The 26599-nt window shown below is 33.0% G+C and overlaps 1 protein-coding gene across 1 annotated transcript in view; it reads right to left on the bottom strand.

Moving 5' to 3' along the window:
• Positions 1-26599, bottom strand: part of LOC139951616 (kielin/chordin-like protein) — a 213249-nt gene extending 186650 nt beyond the window's left edge. Inside the window, exon 1 of the mRNA XM_071950586.1 lies at positions 26349-26599. Within this exon, the coding sequence (XP_071806687.1) occupies positions 26349-26402 (54 nt within the window). The 5' untranslated portion in view covers positions 26403-26599. The remainder of the gene's footprint in view (positions 1-26348) is intronic.

Here is a 26599-nt window from a genome sequence, read left to right as displayed (position 1 = left end):
ATCAGCGCGGACTGGGTATATAAGCAAAAGATAGAGATTTATTAAGAATTTTGTTAGTTTGTGTTTTTGGTCAAAAATCCCCCAAAAATTGTGATGCCGGCATGGGTCGATTTTTCAGATTTGGGGTGAACAAATTTTCGGTGAATTTATGCTTTCAAATGATACAGAAGATACTACTGCAGACATTTTATCAGTGCGGACTGGGTAAATTAGCAAAAGTTTGAGATTTATTAAGAATTTTGTGAGTTTGTGTTTTTGGTCAAAAATTTAATAAATCTGTGATGCCGGCATGGGTAAATTTTTCAGATTTGGGGTGAACACATTTTCGGTGAATTTATGCTTTCAAATGATACACAAGATACTACTGAAGACATTTTATCAGTGCGGACTGGGTATATAAGCAAAAGTTAGAGATTTATTACGAATTTTGTGAGTTTGTGTTTTTGGTCAAAAATCCCCAAAAAATTGTGATGCCGGCATGGGTCGATTTTTCAGATTTGGGGTGAAAAATTTTTCGGTGAATTTATGCTTTCAAATGATACATAAGATACTACTGAAGACATTTTATCAGTGCGGACTGGGTAAATGAGCAAAAGTTAGAGATTTATTAAGAATTTTGTTAGTTTGTGTTTTTGGTCAAAAATCCCCCCAAAATTGTGATGCCGGCATGGGTCGATTTTTCAGATTTGGGGTGAACAAATTTTCGGTGAATTTATGCTTTCAAATGATACAGAAGATACTACTGCAGACATTTTATCAGTGCGGACTGGGTAAATTAGCAAAAGTTTGAGATTTATTAAGAATTTTGTGAGTTTGTGTTTTTGGTCAAAAATTTAAAAAATCTGTGATGCCGGCATGGGTAAATTTTTCAGATTTGGGGTGAACAAATTTTCGGTGAATTTATGCTTTCAAATGATACATAAGATACTACTGAAGACATTTTATCAGTGAGGACTGGGTATATAAGCAAAAGTTAGAGATTTATTACAAATTTTGTGAGTTTGTGTTTTTGGTCAAAAATCCCCAAAAAATTGTGATGCCGGCATGGGTCGATTTTTCAGATTTGGGGTGAAAAAATTTTCGGTGAATTTATGCTTTCAAATGATACAGAAGATACTACTGAAGACATTTTATCAGTGCGGACTGGGTATATAAGCAAAAGATAGAGATTTATTAAGAATTTTGTTAGTTTGTGTTTTTGGTCAAAAATCCCCCAAAAATTGTGATGCCGGCATGGGTCGATTTTTCAGATTTGGGGTGAACAAATTTTCGGTGAATTTATGCTTTCAAATGATACAGAAGATACTACTGCAGACATTTTATCAGTGCGGACTGGGTAAATTAGCAAAAGTTTGAGATTTATTAAGAATTTTGTGAGTTTGTGTTTTTGGTCAAAAATTTAATAAATCTGTGATGCCGGCATGGGTAAATTTTTCAGATTTGGGGTGAACACATTTTCGGTGAATTTATGCTTTCAAATGATACACAAGATACTACTGAAGACATTTTATCAGTGCGGACTGGGTATATAAGCAAAAGTTAGAGATTTATTACGAATTTTGTGAGTTTGTGTTTTTGGTCAAAAATCCCCAAAAAATTGTGATGCCGGCATGGGTCGATTTTTCAGATTTGGGGTGAAAATTTTTCGGTGAATTTATGCTTTCAAATGATACAGAAGATACTACTGAAGACATTTTATCAGTGCGGACTGGTTATATAAGCAAAAGTTAGAGATTTATTAAGATTTTTGTTAGTTTGTGTTTTTGGTCAAAAATCCCCCAAAAATTGTGATGCCGGCATGGGTCGATTTTTCAGATTTGGGGTGAACAAATTTTCGGTGAATTTATGCTTTCAAATGATACAGAAGATACTACTGCAGACATTTTATCAGTGCGGACTGGGTAAATTAGCAAAAGTTTGAGATTTATTAAGAATTTTGTGAGTTTGTGTTTTTGGTCAAAAATTTAAAAAATCTGTGATGCCGGCATGGGTAAATTTTTCAGATTTGGGGTGAAGACATTTTCGGTGAATTTATGCTTTCAAATGATACACAAGATACTACTGAAGACATTTTATCCGTGCGGACTGGGTATATAAGCAAAAGTTAGAGATTTATTACAAATTTTGTGAGTTTGTGTTTTTGGTCAAAAATCCCCCAAAAATTGTGATGCCGGCATGGGTCGATTTTTCAGATTTGGGGTGAAGACATTTTCGGTGAATTTATGCTTTCAAATGATACATAAGATACTACTGAAGACATTTTATCAGTGCGGACTGGGTAAATGAGCAAAAGTTAGAGATTTATTAAGAATTTTGTTAGTTTGTGTTTTTGGTCAAAAATCAACAAAAAATTGTGATGCCGGCATGGGTCGATTTTTCAGATTTGGGGTGAACAAATTTTCGGTGAATTTATGCTTTCAAATGATACAGAAGATACTACTGTAGACATTTTATCAGTGCGGATTGGTTAAATTAGCAAAAGTTTGAGATTTATTAAGAATTTTGTGAGTTTGTGTTTTTGGTCAAAAATTTAAAAAATCTGTGATGCCGGCATGGGTAAATTTTTCAGATTTGGGGTGAACAAATTTTCGGTGAATTTATGCTTTCAAATGATACACAAGATACTACTGAAGACATTTTATCAGTGCGGACTGGGTATATAAGCAAAAGTTAGAGATTTATTACAAATTTTGTGAGTTTGTGTTTTTGGTCAAAAATCCCCAAAAAATTGTGATGCCGGCATGGGTCGATTTTTCAGATTTGGGGTGAAGACATTTTCGGTGAATTTATGCTTTCAAATGATACATAAGATACTACTGAAGACATTTTATCAGTGCGGACTGGGTAAATGAGCAAAAGTTAGAGATTTATTAAGAATTTTGTTAGTTTGTGTTTTTGGTCAAAAATCAACAAAAAATTGTGATGCCGGCATGGGTCGATTTTTCAGATTTGGGGTGAACAAATTTTCGGTGAATTTATGCTTTCAAATGATACATAAGATACTACTGTAGACATTTTATCAGTGCGGACTGGTTAAATTAGCAAAAGTTTGAGATTTATTAAGAATTTTGTGAGTTTGTGTTTTTGGTCAAAAATTTAAAAAATCTGTGATGCCGGCATGGGTAAATTTTTCAGATTTGGGGTGAACAAATTTTCGGTGAATTTATGCTTTCAAATGATACAGAAGATACTACTGAAGACATTTTATCAGTGCGGACTGGGTATATAAGCAAAAGTTAGAGATTTATTACAAATTTTGTGAGTTTGTGTTTTTGGTCAAAAATCCCCAAAAAATTGTGATGCCGGCATGGGTCGATTTTTCAGATTTGGGGTGAAAATTTTTCAGTGAATTTATGCTTTCAAATGATACATAAGATACTACTGCAGACATTTTATCAGTGCGGACTGGGTAAATGAGGAAAAGTTAGAGATTTATTAAGAATTTTGTTAGTTTGTGTTTTTGGTCAAAAATCGCCAAAAAATTGTGATGCCGGCATGGGTCGATTTTTCAGATTTGGGGTGAACAAATTTTCGGTGAATTTATGCTTTCAAATGATACAGAAGATACTACTGCAGACATTTTATCAGTGCGGACTGGGTAAATTAGCAAAAGTTTGAGATTTATTAAGAATTTTGTGAGTTTGTGTTTTTGGTCAAAAATTTAAAAAATCTGTGATGCCGGCATGGGTAAATTTTTCAGATTTGGGGTGAACAAATTTTCGGTGAATTTATGCTTTCAAATGATACATAAGATACTACTGAAGACATTTTATCAGTGCAGACTGGGTATATAAGCAAAAGTTAGAGATTTATTAAGAATTTTGTGAGTTTGTGTTTTTGTTCAAAAATTTAAAAAATCTGTGATGCCGGATGGGTAAATTTTTCAGATTTGGGGTGAACAAATTTTCGGTGAATTTATGCTTTCAAATGATACAGAAGATACTACTGAAGACATTTTATCAGTGCGGACTGGGTAAATTAGCAAAAGTTTGAGATTTATTAAGAATTTTGTGAGTTTGTGTTTTTGGTCAAAAATTTAAAAAATCTGTGATGCCGGCATGGGTAAATTTTTCAGATTTGGGGTGAACAAATTTTCGGTGAATTTATGCTTTCAAATGATACATAAGATACTACTGAAGACATTTTATCAGTGCGGACTGGGTATATAAGCAAAAGTTAGAGATTTATTACAAATTTTGTGAGTTTGTGTTTTTGGTCAAAAATCCCCAAAAAATTGTGATGCCGGCATGGGTCGATTTTTCAGATTTGGGGTGAACAAATTTTCGGTGAATTTATGCTTTCAAATGATACAGAAGATACTACTGTAGACATTTTATCAGTGCGGATTGGTTAAATTAGCAAAAGTTTGAGATTTATTAAGAATTTTGTGAGTTTGTGTTTTTGGTCAAAAATTTAAAAAATCTGTGATGCCGGCATGGGTAAATTTTTCAGATTTGGGGTGAACAAATTTTCGGTGAATTTATGCTTTCAAATGATACACAAGATACTACTGAAGACATTTTATCAGTGCGGACTGGGTATATAAGCAAAAGTTAGAGATTTATTACAAATTTTGTGAGTTTGTGTTTTTGGTCAAAAATCCCCAAAAAATTGTGATGCCGGCATGGGTCGATTTTTCAGATTTGGGGTGAAGACATTTTCGGTGAATTTATGCTTTCAAATGATACATAAGATACTACTGAAGACATTTTATCAGTGCGGACTGGGTAAATGAGCAAAAGTTAGAGATTTATTAAGAATTTTGTTAGTTTGTGTTTTTGGTCAAAAATCAACAAAAAATTGTGATGCCGGCATGGGTCGATTTTTCAGATTTGGGGTGAACAAATTTTCGGTGAATTTATGCTTTCAAATGATACATAAGATACTACTGTAGACATTTTATCAGTGCGGACTGGTTAAATTAGCAAAAGTTTGAGATTTATTAAGAATTTTGTGAGTTTGTGTTTTTGGTCAAAAATTTAAAAAATCTGTGATGCCGGCATGGGTAAATTTTTCAGATTTGGGGTGAACAAATTTTCGGTGAATTTATGCTTTCAAATGATACAGAAGATACTACTGAAGACATTTTATCAGTGCGGACTGGGTATATAAGCAAAAGTTAGAGATTTATTACAAATTTTGTGAGTTTGTGTTTTTGGTCAAAAATCCCCAAAAAATTGTGATGCCGGCATGGGTCGATTTTTCAGATTTGGGGTGAAAATTTTTCAGTGAATTTATGCTTTCAAATGATACATAAGATACTACTGCAGACATTTTATCAGTGCGGACTGGGTAAATGAGGAAAAGTTAGAGATTTATTAAGAATTTTGTTAGTTTGTGTTTTTGGTCAAAAATCGCCAAAAAATTGTGATGCCGGCATGGGTCGATTTTTCAGATTTGGGGTGAACAAATTTTCGGTGAATTTATGCTTTCAAATGATACAGAAGATACTACTGCAGACATTTTATCAGTGCGGACTGGGTAAATTAGCAAAAGTTTGAGATTTATTAAGAATTTTGTGAGTTTGTGTTTTTGGTCAAAAATTTAAAAAATCTGTGATGCCGGCATGGGTAAATTTTTCAGATTTGGGGTGAACAAATTTTCGGTGAATTTATGCTTTCAAATGATACATAAGATACTACTGAAGACATTTTATCAGTGCAGACTGGGTATATAAGCAAAAGTTAGAGATTTATTAAGAATTTTGTGAGTTTGTGTTTTTGTTCAAAAATTTAAAAAATCTGTGATGCCGGATGGGTAAATTTTTCAGATTTGGGGTGAACAAATTTTCGGTGAATTTATGCTTTCAAATGATACAGAAGATACTACTGAAGACATTTTATCAGTGCGGACTGGGTAAATTAGCAAAAGTTTGAGATTTATTAAGAATTTTGTGAGTTTGTGTTTTTGTTCAAAAATTTAAAAAATCTGTGATGCCGGCATGGGTAAATTTTTCAGATTTGGGGTGAACACATTTTCGGTGAATTTATGCTTTCAAATGATACACAAGATACTACTGAAGACATTTTATCAGTGCCGACTGGGTATATAAGCAAAAGTTAGAGATTTATTACGAATTTTGTGAGTTTGTGTTTTTGGTCAAAAATCCCCAAAAAATTGTGATGCCGGCATGGGTCGATTTTTCAGATTTGGGGTGAAAAATTTTTCGGTGAATTTATGCTTTCAAATGATACAGAAGATACTACTGAAGACATTTTATCAGTGCGGACTGGGTATATAAGCAAAAGTTAGAGATTTATTAAGAATTTTGTTAGTTTGTGTTTTTGGTCAAAAATCAACAAAAAATTGTGATGCCGGCATGGGTCGATTTTTCAGATTTGGGGTGAACAAATTTTCGGTGAATTTATGCTTTCAAATGGTACAGAAGATACTACTGCAGACATTTTATCAGTGCGGACTGGGTAAATTAGCAAAAGTTTGAGATTTATTAAGAATTTTGTGAGTTTGTGTTTTTGGTCAAAAGTTTAAAAAATCTGTGATGCCGGCATGGGTAAATTTTTCAGATTTGGGGTGAACAAATTTTCGGTGAATTTATGCTTTCAAATGATACATAAGATACTACTGAAGACATTTTATCAGTGCGGACTGGGTATATAAGCAAAAGTTAGAGATTTATTACGAATTTTGTGAGTTTGTGTTTTTGGTCAAAAATCCCCAAAAAATTGTGATGCCGGCATGGGACGATTTTTCAGATTTGGGGTGAAAAATTTTTCGGTGAATTTATGCTTTCAAATGATACACAAGATACTACTGAAGACATTTTATCAGTGCGGACTGGGTATATAAGCAAAAGATAGAGATTTATTAAGAATTTTGTTAGTTTGTGTTTTTGGTCAAAAATCCCCCCAAAATTGTGATGCCGGCATGGGTCGATTTTTCAGATTTGGGGTGAACAAATTTTCGGTGAATTTATGCTTTCAAATGATACATAAGATACTACTGAAGACATTTTATCAGTGCGGACTGGGTAAATGAGCAAAAGTTAGAGATTTATTAAGAATTTTGTTAGTTTGTGTTTTTGGTCAAAAATCAACAAAAAATTGTGATGCCGGCATGGGTCCATTTTTCAGATTTGGGGTGAACAAATTTTCGGTGAATTTATGCTTTCAAATGATACAGAAGATACTACTGCAGACATTTTATCAGTGCGGACTGGGTAAATTAGCAAAAGTTTGAGATTTATTAAGAATTTTGTGAGTTTGTGTTTTTGGTCAAAAATTTAAAAAATCTGTGATGCCGGCATGGGTAAATTTTTCAGATTTGGGGTGAACAAATTTTCGGTGAATTTATGCTTTCAAATGATACATAAGATACTACTGAAGACATTTTATCAGTGCGGACTGGGTATATAAGCAAAAGTTAGAGATTTATTAAGAATTTTGTGAGTTTGTGTTTTTGTTCAAAAATTTAAAAAATCTGTGATGCCGGATGGGTAAATTTTTCAGATTTTGGGTGAACAAATTTTCGGTGAATTTATGCTTTCAAATGATACAGAAGATACTACTGAAGACATTTTATCAGTGCGGACTGGGTAAATTAGCAAAAGTTTGAGATTTATTAAGAATTTTGTGAGTTTGTGTTTTTGTTCAAAAATTTAAAAAATCTGTGATGCCGGCATGGGTAAATTTTTCAGATTTGGGGTGAACAAATTTTCGGTGAATTTATGCTTTCAAATGATACATAAGATACTACTGAAGACATTTTATCAGTGCGGACTGGGTATAAAAGCAAAAGTTTGAGATTTATTACGAATTTTGTGAGTTTGTGTTTTTGGTCAAAAATCCCCCAAAAATTGTGATGCCGGCATGGGTCGATTTTTCAGATTTGGGGTGAAAAAATTTTCGGTGAATTTATGCTTTCAAATGATACATAAGATACTACTGAAGACATTTTATCAGTGCGGACTGGGTATATAAGCAAAAGTTAGAGATTTATTAAGAATTTTGTTAGTTTGTGTTTTTGGTCAAAAATTTAAAAAATCTGTGATGCCGGCATGGGTCGATTTTTCAGATTTGGGGTGAACAAATTTTCGGTGAATTTATGCTTTCAAATGATACAAAAGATACTACTGCAGACATTTTATCAGTGCGGACTGGGTAAATTAGCAAAAGTTTGAGATTTATTAAGAATTTTGTGAGTTTGTGTTTTTGGTCAAAAATTTAAAAAATCTGTGATGCCGGCATGGGTAAATTTTTCAGATTGGGGGTGAACAAACTTTCGGTGAATTTATGCTTTCAAATGATACAGAAGATACTACTGAAGACATTTTATCAGTGCGGACTGGGTATATAAGCAAAAGTTAGAGATTTATTACAAATTTTGTGAGTTTGTGTTTTTGGTCAAAAATCCCAAAAAAATTGTGATGCCGGCATGGGTCGATTTTTCAGATTTGGGGTGAAAATTTTTCAGTGAATTTATGCTTTCAAATGATACATAAGATACTACTGCAGACATTTTATCAGTGCGGACTGGGTAAATGAGGAAAAGTTAGAGATTTATTAAGAATTTTGTTAGTTTGTGTTTTTGGTCAAAAATCCCCAAAAAATTGTGATGCCGGCATGGGTCGATTTTTCAGATTTGGGGTGAACAAATTTTCGGTGAATTTATGCTTTCAAATGATACAGAAGATACTACTGCAGACATTTTATCAGTGCGGACTGGGTAAATTAGCAAAAGTTTGAGATTTATTAAGAATTTTGTGAGTTTGTGTTTTTGGTCAAAAATTTAAAAAATCTGTGATGCCGGCAATGGGTAAATTTTTCAGATTTGGGGTGAACAAATTTTCGGTGAATTTATGCTTTCAAATGATACATAAGATACTACTGAAGACATTTTATCAGTGCAGACTGGGTATATAAGCAAAAGTTAGAGATTTATTAAGAATTTTGTGAGTTTGTGTTTTTGTTCAAAAATTTAAAAAATCTGTGATGCCGGATGGGTAAATTTTTCAGATTTAGGGTGAACAAATTTTCGGTGAATTTATGCTTTCAAATGATACAGAAGATACTACTGAAGACATTTTATCAGTGCGGACTGGGTAAATTAGCAAAAGTTTGAGATTTATTAAGAATTTTGTGAGCTTGTGTTTTTGTTCAAAAATTTAAAAAATCTGTGATGCCGGCATGGGTAAATTTTTCAGATTTGGGGTGAACACATTTTCGGTGAATTTATGCTTTCAAATGATACACAAGATACTACTGAAGACATTTTATCAGTGCCGACTGGGTATATAAGCAAAAGTTTGAGATTTATTACGAATTTTGTGAGTTTGTGTTTTTGGTCAAAAATCCCCAAAAAATTGTGATGCCGGCATGGGTCGATTTTTCAGATTTGGGGTGAAAAAGTTTTCGGTGAATTTATGCTTTCAAATGATACAGAAGATACTACTGAAGACATTTTATCAGTGCGGACTGGGTATATAAGCAAAAGTTAGAGATTTATTAAGAATTTTGTTAGTTTGTGTTTTTGGTCAAAAATCCCCAAAAAATTGTGATGCCGGCATGGGTCGATTTTTCAGATTTGGGGTGAACAAATTTTCGGTGAATTTATGCTTTCAAATGATACAGAAGATACTACTGCAGACATTTTATCAGAGCGGACTGGGTAAATTAGCAAAAGTTTGAGATTTATTAAGAATTTTGTGAGTTTGTGTTTTTGGTCAAAAATTTAAAAAATCTGTGATGCCGGCATGGGTAAATTTTTCAGATTTGGGGTGAAGACATTTTCGGTGAATTTATGCTTTCAAATGATACACAAGATACTACTGAAGACATTTTATCAGTGCGGACTGGGTATATAAGCAAAAGTTAGAGATTTATTACGAATTTTGTGAGTTTGTGTTTTTGTTCAAAAATTTAAAAAATCTGTGATGCCGGATGGGTAAATTTTTCAGATTTGTGGTGAAAAAATTTTCGGTGAATTTATGCTTTCAAATGATACATAAGATACTACTGAAGACATTTTATCAGTGCGGACTGGGTAAATGAGCAAAAGTTAGAGATTTATTAAGAATTTTGTTAGTTTGTGTTTTTGGTCAAAAATCCCCAAAAAATTGTGATGCCGGCATGGGTCGATTTTTCAGATTTGGGGTGAAAAAATTTTCGGTGAATTTATGCTTTCAAATGATACATAAGATACTACTGAAGACATTTTATCAGTGCGGACTGGGTATATAAGCAAAAGTTAGAGATTTATTAAGAATTTTGTTAGTTTGTGTTTTTGGTCAAAAATCCCCAAAAAATTGTGATGCCGGCATGGGTCGATTTTTCAGATTTGGGGTGAAAAAATTTTCGGTGAATTTATGCTTTCAAATGATACATAAGATACTACTGAAGACATTTTATCAGTGCGGACTGGGTATATAAGCAAAAGTTAGAGATTTATTAAGAATTTTGTTAGTTTGTGTTTTTGGTCAAAAATCCCCAAAAAATTGTGATGCCGGCATGGGTCGATTTTTCAGATTTGGGGTGAACAAATTTTCGGTGAATTTATGCTTTCAAATGATACAAAAGATACTACTGCAGACATTTTATCAGTGCGGACTGGGTAAATTAGCAAAAGTTTGAGATTTATTAAGAATTTTGTGAGTTTGTGTTTTTGGTCAAAAATTTAAAAAATCTGTGATGCCGGCATGGGTAAATTTTTCAGATTGGGGGTGAACAAACTTTCGGTGAATTTATGCTTTCAAATGATACAGAAGATACTACTGAAGACATTTTATCAGTGCGGACTGGGTATATAAGCAAAAGTTAGAGATTTATTACAAATTTTGTGAGTTTGTGTTTTTGGTCAAAAATCCCAAAAAAATTGTGATGCCGGCATGGGTCGATTTTTCAGATTTGGGGTGAAAATTTTTCAGTGAATTTATGCTTTCAAATGATACATAAGATACTACTGCAGACATTTTATCAGTGCGGACTGGGTAAATGAGGAAAAGTTAGAGATTTATTAAGAATTTTGTTAGTTTGTGTTTTTGGTCAAAAATCCCCAAAAAATTGTGATGCCGGCATGGGTCGATTTTTCAGATTTGGGGTGAACAAATTTTCGGTGAATTTATGCTTTCAAATGATACAGAAGATACTACTGCAGACATTTTATCAGTGCGGACTGGGTAAATTAGCAAAAGTTTGAGATTTATTAAGAATTTTGTGAGTTTGTGTTTTTGGTCAAAAATTTAAAAAATCTGTGATGCCGGCATGGGTAAATTTTTCAGATTTGGGGTGAACAAATTTTCGGTGAATTTATGCTTTCAAATGATACATAAGATACTACTGAAGACATTTTATCAGTGCAGACTGGGTATATAAGCAAAAGTTAGAGATTTATTAAGAATTTTGTGAGTTTGTGTTTTTGTTCAAAAATTTAAAAAATCTGTGATGCCGGATGGGTAAATTTTTCAGATTTAGGGTGAACAAATTTTCGGTGAATTTATGCTTTCAAATGATACAGAAGATACTACTGAAGACATTTTATCAGTGCGGACTGGGTAAATTAGCAAAAGTTTGAGATTTATTAAGAATTTTGTGAGTTTGTGTTTTTGTTCAAAAATTTAAAAAATCTGTGATGCCGGCATGGGTAAATTTTTCAGATTTGGGGTGAACACATTTTCGGTGAATTTATGCTTTCAAATGATACACAAGATACTACTGAAGACATTTTATCAGTGCCGACTGGGTATATAAGCAAAAGTTTGAGATTTATTACGAATTTTGTGAGTTTGTGTTTTTGGTCAAAAATCCCCAAAAAATTGTGATGCCGGCATGGGTCGATTTTTCAGATTTGGGGTGAAAAATTTTTCGGTGAATTTATGCTTTCAAATGATACAGAAGATACTACTGAAGACATTTTATCAGTGCGGACTGGGTATATAAGCAAAAGTTAGAGATTTATTAAGAATTTTGTTAGTTTGTGTTTTTGGTCAAAAATCCCCAAAAAATTGTGATGCCGGCATGGGTCGATTTTTCAGATTTGGGGTGAACAAATTTTCGGTGAATTTATGCTTTCAAATGATACAGAAGATACTACTGCAGACATTTTATCAGAGCGGACTGGGTAAATTAGCAAAAGTTTGAGATTTATTAAGAATTTTGTGAGTTTGTGTTTTTGGTCAAAAATTTAAAAAATCTGTGATGCCGGCATGGGTAAATTTTTCAGATTTGGGGTGAAGACATTTTCGGTGAATTTATGCTTTCAAATGATACACAAGATACTACTGAAGACATTTTATCAGTGCGGACTGGGTATATAAGCAAAAGTTAGAGATTTATTACGAATTTTGTGAGTTTGTGTTTTTGTTCAAAAATTTAAAAAATCTGTGATGCCGGATGGGTAAATTTTTCAGATTTGTGGTGAAAAAATTTTCGGTGAATTTATGCTTTCAAATGATACATAAGATACTACTGAAGACATTTTATCAGTGCGGACTGGGTAAATGAGCAAAAGTTAGAGATTTATTAAGAATTTTGTTAGTTTGTGTTTTTGGTCAAAAATCCCCAAAAAATTGTGATGCCGGCATGGGTCGATTTTTCAGATTTGGGGTGAACAAATTTTCGGTGAATTTATGCTTTCAAATGATACAGAAGATACTACTGCAGACATTTTATCAGTGCGGACTGGGTAAATTAGCAAAAGTTTGAGATTTATTAAGAATTTTGTGAGTTTGTGTTTTTGGTCAAAAATTTAATAAATCTGTGATGCCGGCATGGGTAAATTTTTCAGATTTGGGGTGAAAAATTTTTCGGTGAATTTATGCTTTCAAATGATACATAAGATACTACTGAAGACATTTTATCAGTGCGGACTGGGTAAATTGACAAAAGTTTGAGATTTATTAAGAATTTTGTGAGTTTGTGTTTTTGGTCAAAAATTTAAAAAATCTGTGATGCCGGCATGGGTAAATTTTTCAGATTGGGGGTGAACAAATTTTCGGTGAATTTATGCTTTCAAATGATACAGAAGATACTACTGAAGACATTTTATCAGTGCGGACTGGGTATATAAGCAAAAGTTAGAGATTTATTACAAATTTTGTGAGTTTGTGTTTTTGGTCAAAAATCCCCAAAAAATTGTGATGCCGGCATGGGTCGATTTTTCAGATTTGGGGTGAAAAATTTTTCAGTGAACTTATGCTTTCAAATGATACATAAGATACTACTGCAGACATTTTATCAGTGCGGACTGGGTAAATGAGGAAAAGTTAGAGATTTATTAAGAATTTTGTTAGTTTGTGTTTTAGGTCAAAAATCCCCAAAAAATTGTGATGCCGGCATGGGTCGATTTTTCAGATTTTGGGTGAACAAATTTTCGGTGAATTTATGCTTTCAAATGATACAGAAGATACTACTGCAGACATTTTATCAGTGCGGACTGGGTAAATTAGCAAAAGTTTGAGATTTATTAAGAATTTTGTGAGTTTGTGTTTTTGGTCAAAAATTTAAAAAATCTGTGATGCCGGCATGGGTAAATTTTTCAGATTGGGGGTGAACAAATTTTCGGTGAATTTATGCTTTCAAATGATACAGAAGATACTACTGAAGACATTTTATCAGTGCGGACTGGGTATATAAGCAAAAGTTAGAGATTTATTACAAATTTTGTGAGTTTGTGTTTTTGGTCAAAAATCCCCAAAAAATTGTGATGCCGGCATGGGTCGATTTTTCAGATTTGGGGTGAAAAATTTTTCAGTGAATTTATGCTTTCAAATGATACATAAGATACTACTGCAGACATTTTATCAGTGCGGACTGGGTAAATGACGAAAAGTTAGAGATTTATTAAGAATTTTGTTAGTTTGTGTTTTTGGTCAAAAATCCCCAAAAAATTGTGATGCCGGCATGGGTCGATTTTTCAGATTTGGGGTGAACAAATTTTCGGTGAATTTATGCTTTCAAATGATACAGAAGATACTACTGAAGACATTTTATCAGTGTGGACTGGGTATATAAGCAAAAGATAGAGATTTATTAAGAATTTTGTTAGTTTGTGTTTTTGGTCAAAAATCCCCCAAAAATTGTGATGCCGGCATGGGTCGATTTTTCAGATTTGGGGTGAACAAATTTTCGGTGAATTTATGCTTTCAAATGATACAGAAGATACTACTGCAGACATTTTATCAGTGCGGACTGGGTAAATTAGCAAAAGTTTGAGATTTATTAAGAATTTTGTGAGTTTGTGTTTTTGGTCAAAAATTTAAAAAATCTGTGATGCCGGCATGGGTAAATTTTTCAGATTTGGGGTGAACAAATTTTCGGTGAATTTATGCTTTCAAATGATACATAAGATACTACTGAAGACATTTTATCAGTGCGGACTGGGTATATAAGCAAAAGTTAGAGATTTATTAAGAATTTTGTGAGTTTGTGTTTTTGTTCAAAAATTTAAAAAATCTGTGATGCCGGATGGGTAAATTTTTCAGATTTGGGGTAAACAAATTTTCGGTGAATTTATGCTTTCAAATGATACATAAGATACTACTGAAGACATTTTATCAGTGCGGACTGGGTAAATGAGCAAAAGTTAGAGATTTATTAAGAATTTTATTAGTTTGTGTTTTTGGTCAAAAATCCCCAAAAAATTGTGATGCCGGCATGGGTCGATTTTTCAGATTTGGGGTGAAAAAATTTTCGGTGAATTTATGCTTTCAAATGATACAGAAGATACTACTGAAGACATGTTATCAGTGCGGACTGGGTAAATTAGCAAAAGTTTGAGATTTATTAAGAATTTTGTGAGTTTGTGTTTTTGGTCAAAAATTTAAAAAATCTGTGATGCCGGCATGGGTAAATTTTTCAGATTGGGGGTGAACAAAGTTTCGGTGAATTTATGCTTTCAAATGATACATAAGATACTACTGAAGACATTTTATCAGTGCGGACTGGGTATATAAGCAAAAGTTAGAGATTTATTACAAATTTTGTGAGTTTGTGTTTTTGGTCAAAAATCCCCAAAAAATTGTGATGCCGGCATGGGTCGATTTTTCAGATTTGGGGTGAAAAAATTTTCAGTGAATTTATGCTTTCAAATGATACATAAGATACTACTGCAGACATTTTATCAGTGCGGACTGGGTAAATGAGGAAAAGTTAGAGATTTATTAAGAATTTTGTTAGTTTGTGTTTTTGGTCAAAAATCCCAAAAAAATTGTGATGCCGGCATGGGTCGATTTTTCAGATTTGGGGTGAACAAATTTTCGGTGAATTTATGCTTTCAAATGATACAGAAGATACTACTGAAGACATTTTATCAGTGTGGACTGGGTATATAAGCAAAAGATAGAGATTTATTAAGAATTTTGTTAGTTTGTGTTTTTGGTCAAAAATCCCCCAAAAATTGTGATGCCGGCATGGGTCGATTTTTCAGATTTGGGGTGAACAAATTTTCGGTGAATTTATGCTTTCAAATGATACAGAAGATACTACTGCAGACATTTTATCAGTGCGGACTGGGTAAATTAGCAAAAGTTTGAGATTTATTAAGAATTTTGTGAGTTTGTGTTTTTGGTCAAAAATTTAATAAATCTGTGATGCCGGCATGGGTAAATTTTTCAGATTTGGGGTGAAAATTTTTTCGGTGAATTTATGCTTTCAAATGATACATAAGATACTACTGAAGACATTTTATCAGTGCGGACTGGGTAAATGAGCAAAAGTTAGAGATTTATTAAGAATTTTGTTAGTTTGTGTTTTTGGTCAAAAATCAACAAAAAATTGTGATGCCGGCATGGGTCGATTTTTCAGATTTGGGGTGAACAAATTTTCGGTGAATTTATGCTTTCAAATGATACAGAAGATACTACTGCAGACATTTTATCAGTGCGGACTGGGTAAATTAGCAAAAGTTTGAGATTTATTAAGAATTTTGTGAGTTTGTGTTTTTGGTCAAAAATTTAATAAATCTGTGATGCCGGCATGGGTAAATTTTTCAGATTTGGGGTGAACACATTTTCGGTGAATTTATGCTTTCAAATGATACACAAGATACTACTGAAGACATTTTATCAGTGCGGACTGGGTATATAAGCAAAAGTTACAGATTTATTACGAATTTTGTGAGTTTGTGTTTTTGGTCAAAAATCCCCAAAAAATTGTGATGCCGGCATGGGTCGATTTTTCAGATTTGGGGTGAAAAATTTTTCGGTGAATTTATGCTTTCAAATGATACATAAGATACTACTGAAGACATTTTATCAGTGCGGACTGGGTAAATGAGCAAAAGTTAGAGAATTATTAAGAATTTTGTTAGTTTGTGTTTTTGGTCAAAAATCCCCAAAAAATTGTGATGCCTGCATGGGTCGATTTTTCAGATTTGGGGTGAACAAATTTTCGGTGAATTTATGCTTTCAAATGATACAGAAGATACTACTGCAGACATTTTATCAGTGCGGACTGGGTAAATTAGCAAAAGTTTGAGATTTATTAAGAATTTTGTGAGTTTGTGTTTTTGGTCAAAAATTTTAAAAATCTGTGATGCCGGCATGGGTCAATTTTTCAGATTTGGGGTGAACAAATTTTCGGTGATATTATGCTTTCAAATGATACATAAGATACTACTGAAGACATTTTATCAGTGCGGACTGGGTATATAAGCAAAAGTTAGAGATTTATTAAGAATTTTGTGAGTTTGTGTTTTTGTTCAAAAATCCCCCAAAAATTGTGATGCCGGCATGGGTCGATTTTTCAGATTTGGGGTGAAAAATTTTTGGTGAATTTATGCTTTCAAATGATACAGAAGATACTACTGAAGACATTTTATCAGTGCGGACTGGGTAAATTAGCAAAAGTTTGAGATTTATTAAGAATTTTGTGAGTTTGTGTTTTTGTTCAAAAATTTAAAAAATCTGTGATGCCGGCATGGGTAAATTTTTCAGATTTGGGGTGAACACATTTTCGGTGAATTTATGCTTTCAAATGATACACAAGATACTACTGAAGACATTTTATCAGTGCGGACTGGGTATATAAGCAAAAGTTTGAGATTTATTACGAATTTTGTGAGTTTGTGTTTTTGGTCAAAAATCCCCCAAAAATTGTGATGCCGGCATGGGTCGATTTTTCAGATTTGGGGTGAACAACCTTTCGGTGAATTTATGCTTTCAAATGATACAGAAGATACTACTGAAGACATTTTATCAGTGCGGACTGGGTAAATTAGCAAAAGTTTGAGATTTATTAAGAATTTTGTGTGTTTGTGTTTTTGTTCAAAAATTTAAAAAATCTGTGATGCCGGCATGGGTAAATTTTTCAGATTTGGGGTGAACAAATTTTCGGTGAATTTATGCTTTCAAATGATACATAAGATACTACTGAAGACATTTAATCAGTGCGGACTGGGTATATAAGCAAAAGTTTGAGATTTATTACGAATTTTGTGAGTTTGTGTTTTTGGTCAAAAATCCCCAAAAAATTGTGATGCCTGCATGGGTCGATTTTTCAGATTTGGGGTGAAAAATTTTTCGGTGAATTTATGCTTTCAAATGATACAGAAGATACTACTGAAGACATTTTATCAGTGCGGACTGGGTATATAAGCAAAAGTTAGAGATTTATTAAGAATTTTGTTAGTTTGTATTTTTGGTCAAAAATCCCCCAAAAATTGTGATGCCGGCATGGGTCGATTTTTCAGATTTGGGGTGAACAAATTTTCGGTGAATTTATGCTTTCAAATGATACATAAGATACTACTGAAGACATTTTATCAGTGCGGACTGGGTATATAAGCAAAAGTTAGAGATTTATTAAGAATTTTGTGAGTTTGTGTTTTTGTTCAAAAATTTAAAAAATCTGTGATGCCGGATGGGTAAATTTTTCAGATTTTGGGTGAACAAATTTTCGGTGAATTTATGCTTTCAAATGATACAGAAGATACTACTGAAGACATTTTATCAGTGCGGACTGGGTAAATTAGCAAAAGTTTGAGATTTATTAAGAATTTTGTGAGTTTGTGTTTTTGTTCAAAAATTTAAAAAATCTGTGATGCCGGCATGGGTAAATTTTTCAGATTTGGGGTGAACAAATTTTCGGTGAATTTATGCTTTCAAAAGATACATAAGATACTACTGAAGACATTTTATCAGTGCGGACTGGGTATAAAAGCAAAAGTTTGAGATTTATTAAGAATTTTGTGAGTTTGTGTTTTTGTTCAAAAATTTAAAAAATCTGTGATGCCGGATGGGTAAATTTTTCAGATTTGGGGTGAACAAATTTTCGGTGAATTTATGCTTTCAAATGATACATTAGATACTACTGAAGACATTTTATCAGTGCGGACTGCGTATATAAGCAAAAGTTAGAGATTTATTACGAATTTTGTGAGTTTGTGTTTTTGGTCAAAAATCCCCAAAAAATTGTGATGCCGGCATGGGTCGATTTTTCAGATTTGGGGTGAAAAATTTTTCAGTGAATTTATGCTTTCAAATGATACAGAAGATACTACTGAAGACATTTTATCAGTGCGGACTGGGTATATAAGCAAAAGTTAGAGATTTATTAAGAATTTTGTTAGTTTGTGTTTTTGGTCAAAAATCCCCCAAAAATTGTGATGCCGGCATGGGTCGATTTTTCAGATTTGGGGTGAACACATTTTCGGTGAATTTATGCTTTCAAATGATACATAAGATACTACTGAAGACATTTTATCAGTGCGGACTGGGTATATAAGCAAAAGTTAGAGATTTATTAAGAATTTTGTGAGTTTGTGTTTTTGTTCAAAAATTTAAAAAATCTGTGATGCCGGATGGGTAAATTTTTCAGATTTTGGGTGAACAAATTTTCGGTGAATTTATGCTTTCAAATGATACAGAAGATACTACTGAAGACATTTTATCAGTGCGGACTGGGTAAATTAGCAAAAGTTTGAGATTTATTAAGAATTTTGTGAGTTTGTGTTTTTGTTCAAAAATTTAAAAAATCTGTGATGCCGGCATGGGTAAATTTTTCAGATTTGGGGTGAACAAATTTTCGGTGAATTTATGCTTTCAAAAGATACATAAGATACTACTGAAGACATTTTATCAGTGCGGACTGGGTATAAAAGCAAAAGTTTGAGATTTATTAAGAATTTTGTGAGTTTGTGTTTTTGTTCAAAAATTTAAAAAATCTGTGATGCCGGATGGGTAAATTTTTCAGATTTGGGGTGAACAAATTTTCGGTGAATTTATGCTTTCAAATGATACATAAGATACTACTGAAGACATTTTATCAGTGCGGACTGCGTATATAAGCAAAAGTTAGAGATTTATTACGAATTTTGTGAGTTTGTGTTTTTGGTCAAAAATCCCCAAAAAATTGTGATGCCGGCATGGGTCGATTTTTCAGATTTGGGGTGAAAAATTTTTCAGTGAATTTATGCTTTCAAATGATACAGAAGATACTACTGAAGACATTTTATCAGTGCGGACTGGGTATATAAGCAAAAGTTAGAGATTTATTAAGAATTTTGTTAGTTTGTGTTTTTGGTCAAAAATCCCCAAAAAATTGTGATGCCGGCATGGGTCGATTTTTCAGATTTGGGGTGAACAAATTTTCGGTGAATTTATGCTTTCAAATGATACAGAAGATACTACTGCAGACATTTTATCAGTGCGGACTGGGTAAATTAGCAAAAGTTTGAGATTTATTAAGAATTTTGTCAGTTTGTGTTTTTGTTCAAAAATTTAAAAAATCTGTGATGCCGGATGGGTAAATTTTTCAGATTTTGGGTGAACAAATTTTCGGTGAATTTATGCTTTCAAATGATACAGAAGATACTACTGAAGACATTTTATCAGTGCGGACTGGGTAAATTAGCAAAAGTTTGAGATTTATTAAGAATTTTGTGAGTTTGTGTTTTTGTTCAAAAATTTAAAAAATCTGTGATGCCGGCATGGGTAAATTTTTCAGATTTGGGGTGAACACATTTTCGGTGAATTTATGCTTTCAAATGATACACAAGATACTACTGAAGACATTTTATCAGTGCGGACTGGGTATATAAGCAAAAGTTTGAGAATTATTACGAATTTTGTGAGTTTGTGTTTTTGGTCAAAAATCCCCCAAAAATTGTGATGCCGGCATGGGTCGATTTTTCAGATTTGGGGTGAACAACCTTTCGGTGAATTTATGCTTTCAAATGATACAGAAGATACTACTGAAGACATTTTATCAGTGCGGACTGGGTATAAAAGCAAAAGTTTGAGATTTATTAAGAATTTTGTGAGTTTGTGTTTTTGTTCAAAAAGTTAAAAAATCTGTGATGCCGGATGGGTAAATTTTTCAGATTTGGGGTGAACAAATTTTCGGTGAATTTATGCTTTCAAATGATACATAAGATACTACTGAAGACATTTTATCAGTGCGGACTGGGTATATAAGCAAAAGTTAGAGATTTATTACGAATTTTGTGAGTTTGTGTTTTTGGTCAAAAATCCCCCAAAAATTGTGATGCCGGCATGGGTCGATTTTTCAGATTTGGGGTGAACAAATTTTCGGTGAATTTATGCTTTCAAACGATACAGAAGATACTACTGAAGACATTTTATCAGTGCGGACTGGGTAAATTAGCAAAAGTTTGAGATTTATTAAGAATTTTGTGTGTTTGTGTTTTTGTTCAAAAATTTAAAAAATCTGTGATGCCGGCATGGGTAAATTTTTCAGATTTGGGGTGAACAAATTTTCGGTGAATTTATGCTTTCAAATAATACATAAGATACTACTGAAGACATTTAATCAGTGCGGACTGGGTATATAAGCAAAAGTTAGAGATTTATTACGAATTTTGTGAGTTTGTGTTTTTGGTCAAAAATCCCCAAAAAATTGTGATGCCGGTAGGGTCGATTTTTCAGATTTGGGGTGAAAATTTTTTCAGTGAATTTATGCTTTCAAATGATACAGAAGATACTACTGAAGACATTTTATCAGTGCGGACTGGGTATATAAGCAAAAGTTAGAGATTTATTAAGAATTTTGTTAGTTTGTGTTTTTGGTCAAAAATCCCAAAAAAATTGTGATGCCGGCATGGGTCGATTTTTCAGATTTGGGGTGAACAAATTTTCGGTGAATTTATGCTTTCAAATGATACAGAAGATACTACTGCAGACATTTTATCAGTGCGGACTGGGTAAATTAGCAAAAGTTTGAGATTTATTAAGAATTTTGTGAGTTTGTGTTTTTGTTCAAAAATTTAAAAAATCTGTGATGCCGGATGGGTAAATTTTTCAGATTTTGGGTGAACAAATTTTCGGTGAATTTATGCTTTCAAATGATACAGAAGATACTACTGAAGACATTTTATCAGTGCGGACTGGGTAAATTAGCAAAAGTTTGAGATTTATTAAGAATTTTGTGAGTTTGTGTTTTTGTTCAAAAATTTAAAAAATCTGTGATGCCTGCATGGGTAAATTTTTCAGATTTGGGGTGAACACATTTTCGGTGAATTTATGCTTTCAAATGATACACAAGATACTACTGAAGACATTTTATCAGTGCGGACTGGGTATATAAGCAAAAGTTTGAGATTTATTACGAATTTTGTGAGTTTGTGTTTTTGGTCAAAAATCCCCCAAAAATTGTGATGCCGGCATGGGTCGATTTTTCAGATTTGGGGTGAACAACCTTTCGGTGAATTTATGCTTTCAAATGATACAGAAGATACTACTGAAGACATTTTATCAGTGCGGACTGGGTAAATTAGCAAAAGTTTGAGATTTATTAAGAATTTTGTGAGTTTGTGTTTTTGTTCAAAAATTTAAAAAATCTGTGATGCCGGCATGGGTAAATTTTTCAGATTTGGGGTGAACAAATTTTCGGTGAATTTATGCTTTCAAATGATACATAAGATACTACTGAAGACATTTTATCAGTGCGGACTGGGTATAAAAGCAAAAGTTTGAGATTTATTAAGAATTTTGTGAGTTTGTGTTTTTGTTCAAAAAGTTAAAAAATCTGTGATGCCGGATGGGTAAATTTTTCAGATTTGGGGTGAACAAATTTTCGGTGAATTTATGCTTTCAAATGATACATAAGATACTACTGAAGACATTTTATCAGTGCGGACTGGGTAAATGAGCAAAAGTTAGAGATTTATTAAGAATTTTGTTAGTTTGTGTTTTTGGTCAAAAATCCCCCAAAAATTGTGATGCCGGCATGGGTCGATTTTTCAGATTTGGGGTGAACAAATTTTCGGTGAATTTATGCTTTCAAACGATACAGAAGATACTACTGAAGACATTTTATCAGTGCGGACTGGGTAAATTAGCAAAAGTTTGAGATTTATTAAGAATTTTGTGTGTTTGTGTTTTTGTTCAAAAATTTAAAAAATCTGTGATGCCGGCATGGGTAAATTTTTCAGATTTGGGGTGAACAAATTTTCGGTGAATTTATGCTTTCAAATGATACATAAGATACTACTGCAGACATTTAATCAGTGCGGACTGGGTATATAAGCAAAAGTTAGAGATTTATTAAGAATTTTGTTAGTTTGTGTTTTTGGTCAAAAATCCCCAAAAAATTGTGATGCCGGCATGGGTCGATTTTTCAGATTTGGGGTGAACAAATTTTCGGTGAATTTATGCTTTCAAATGATACATAAGATACTACTGAAGACATTTTATCAGTGCGGACTGGGTATATAAGCAAAAGTTAGAGATTTATTAAGAATTTTGTGAGTTTGTGTTTTTGTTCAAAAATTTAAAAAATCTGTGATGCCGGATGGGTAAATTTTTCAGATTTTGGGTGAACAAATTTTCGGTGAATTTATGCTTTCAAATGATACAGAAGATACTACTGAAGACATTTTATCAGTGCGGACTGGGTAAATTAGCAAAAGTTTGAGATTTATTAAGAATTTTGTGAGTTTGTGTTTTTGTTCAAAAATTTAAAAAATCTGTGATGCCGGCATGGGTAAATTTTTCAGATTTGGGGTGAACAAATTTTCGGTGAATTTATGCTTTCAAATGATACATAAGATACTACTGAAGACATTTTATCAGTGCGGACTGGGTATAAAAGCAAAAGTTTGAGATTTATTAAGAATTTTGTGAGTTTGTGTTTTTGGTCAAAAATCCCCCAAAAATTGTGATGCCGGCATGGGTCGATTTTTCAGATTTGGGGTGAAAAATTTTTCAGTGAATTTATGCTTTCAAATGATACAGAAGATACTACTGAAGACATTTTATCAGTGCGGACTGGGTATATAAGCAAAAGTTAGAGATTTATTAAGAATTTTGTTAGTTTGTGTTTTTGGTCAAAAATCCCAAAAAAATTGTGATGCCGGCATGGGTCGATTTTTCAGATTTGGGGTGAACAAATTTTCGGTGAATTTATGCTTTCAAATGATACAGAAGATACTACTGCAGACATTTTATCAGTGCGGACTGGGTAAATTAGCAAAAGTTTGAGATTTATTAAGAATTTTGTGAGTTTGTGTTTTTGGTCAAAAATTTAAAAAATCTGTGATGCCGGCATGGGTAAATTTTTCAGATTTGGGGTGAACAAATTTTCGGTGAATTTATGCTTTCAAATGATACATAAGATACTACTGAAGACATTTTATCAGTGCGGACTGCGTATATAAGCAAAAGTTAGAGATTTATTAAGAATTTTGTGAGTTTGTGTTTTTGGTCAAAAATCCCCAAAAAATTGTGATGCCGGCATGGGTCGATTTTTCAGATTTGGGGTGAACAAATTTTCGGTGAATTTATGCTTTCAAACGATACAGAAGATACTACTGAAGACATTTTATCAGTGCGGACTGGGTAAATTAGCAAAAGTTTGAGATTTAATAAGAATTTTGTGAGTTTGTGTTTTTGTTCAAAAATTTAAAAAATCTGTGATGCCGGCATGGGTAAATTTTTCAGATTTGGGGGTGAACAAATTTTCGGTGAATTTATGCTTTCAAATGATACATAAGATACTACTGAAGACATTTTATCAGTGCGGACTGGGTATACAAGCAAAAGTTAGAGATTTATTAAGAATTTTGTGAGTTTGTGTTTTTGTTCAAAAATTTAAAAAATCTGTGATGCCGGCATGGGTAAATTTTTCAGATTTGGGGTGAACAAATTTTCGGTGAATTTATGCTTTCAAATGATACATAAGATACTACTGAAGACATTTTATCAGTGCGGACTGCGTATATAAGCAAAAGTTAGAGATTTATTACGAATTTTGTGAGTTTGTGTTTTTGGTCAAAAATCCCCAAAAAATTGTGATGCCAGCATGGGTCGATTTTTCAGATTTGGCGTGAAAAATTTTTCAGTGAATTTATGCTTTCAAATGATACAGAAGATACTACTGAAGACATTTTATCAGTGCGGACTGGGTATATAAGCAAAAGTTAGAGATTTATTAAGAATTTTGTTAGTTTGTGTTTTTGGTCAAAAATCCCCAAAAGATTGTGATGCCGGCATGGGTCGATTTTTCAGATTTGGGGTGAACAAATTTTCGGTGAATTTATGCTTTCAAATGATACAGAAGATACTACTGCAGACATTTTATCAGTGCGGACTGGGTAAATTAGCAAAAGTTTGAGATTTATTAAGAATTTTGTGAGTTTGTGTTTTTGTTCAAAAATTTAAAAAATCTGTGATGCCGGCATGGGTAAATTTTCAGATTTGGGGTGAACAAATTTTCGGTGAATTTATGCTTTCAAATGATACATAAGATACTACTGAAGACATTTTATCAGTGCGGACTGCGTATATAAGCAAAAGTTAGAGATTTATTACGAATTTTGTGAGTTTGTGTTTTTGGTCAAAAATTTAAAAAATCTGTGATGCCGGCATGGGTAAATTTTTCAGATTTGGGGTGAACAAATTTTCGGTGAATTTATGCTTTCAAATGATACATAAGATACTACTGAAGACATTTTATCAGTGCGGACTGGGTATATAAGCAAAAGTTAGAGATTTATTACGAATTTTGTGAGTTTGTGTTTTTGGTCAAAAATCCCCAAAAAATTGTGATGCCGGCATGGGTCGATTTTTCAGATTTGGGGTGAAAAAATTTTCGGTGAATTTATGCTTTCAAATGATACAGAAGATACTACTGAAGACATTTTATCAGTGCGGACTGGGTATATAAGCAAAAGATAGAGATTTATTAAGAATTTTGTTAGTTTGTGTTTTTGGTCAAAAATCCCCCAAAAATTGTGATGCCGGCATGGGTCGATTTTTCAGATTTGGGGTGAACAAATTTTCGGTGAATTTATGCTTTCAAATGATACAGAAGATACTACTGCAGACATTTTATCAGTGCGGACTGGGTAAATTAGCAAAAGTTTGAGATTTATTAAGAATTTTGTGAGTTTGTGTTTTTGGTCAAAAATTTAATAAATCTGTGATGCCGGCATGGGTAAATTTTTCAGATTTGGGGTGAACACATTTTCGGTGAATTTATGCTTTCAAATGATACACAAGATACTACTGAAGACATTTTATCAGTGCGGACTGGGTATATAAGCAAAAGTTAGAGATTTATTACGAATTTTGTGAGTTTGTGTTTTTGGTCAAAAATCCCCAAAAAATTGTGATGCCGGCATGGGTCGATTTTTCAGATTTGGGGTGAAAATTTTTCGGTGAATTTATGCTTTCAAATGATACAGAAGATACTACTGAAGACATTTTATCAGTGCGGACTGGGTATATAAGCAAAAGTTAGAGATTTATTACGAATTTTTGTGAGTTTGTGTTTTTGGTCAAAAATCCAAAAAAAATTGTGATGCCGGCATGGGTCGATTTTTCAGATTTGGGGTGAACAAATTTATTTATTGAGAATTTTGCGAGTTTGGATTTTTGGTCCAAAATGAACAAAATCGACCATACCGGTATGGTCAAATTTTCAGATTTGGGGGTCAAAAAAGTTTTGATGATTTTATTGTCCCAATTGATACAGAATGGACTACTGAAGACATTTGATCAGTTGAGACTGGGTAAACAACAAAAATGTTTAGATTTATTGAGAATTTTGTGAGTTTTGATTTTTGGTCCAAAGTGAACAAACTTGGTCGTAAAACTTTCATCTATCATCGCTGATTTTAAAAGCGTATAGCGTTTAGGAGGCCCAAAATTTTAGACCCCTTTAAGGCTCACAGGGATGCCTTTAATAGTTTATTGAAGTAAGTCTTTGACATTTACCAATAAGGCAACAGGGGAATTCAATAGTCCCCGTGTCCATTTCACAAAGACATGACTACGACTACGAGTCCTAACGTAAGACTAGTCCTACACCTAGGAGATACACAAAACGTGTGGCTAGTCCTAAGTTAGAATGAGTAGCTCGTCCTAACGCAAGATAAGTCTAGTCTTAACTCTTTGTGAAATCCACCAAAGGTCTTTTCAAGAAGAAATTCAAGCCTACCTTCCATCCTGGATGAGCCAACTGGGGAATCGCGTTGTCAGATCTTTGCCACATCACATTCTATCTCAAAACCTCGTTTCTTATCCATCATGTACATATAAAAACCATTGCACTGCTTCTTCTTCTTGTTCTTCTTCTTCGGTGGCATCTTTCTATCGAGGAAATAACACTCCACAGGCAGTACAGCAAATGTGATGAGAAAAGAAGAGAAATTTGACAACTTGTTGCAGTTCTCACACTCACATGATATA

The sequence above is a fragment of the Asterias amurensis genome, chromosome 19, assembly GCF_032118995.1.
Source record: "Asterias amurensis chromosome 19, ASM3211899v1".
Taxonomy (NCBI): Eukaryota; Metazoa; Echinodermata; class Asteroidea; order Forcipulatida; family Asteriidae; genus Asterias; species Asterias amurensis.
Note: the sequence above shows the minus strand (reverse complement) of the source record. Positions and strands in the feature narration are given on the sequence as shown.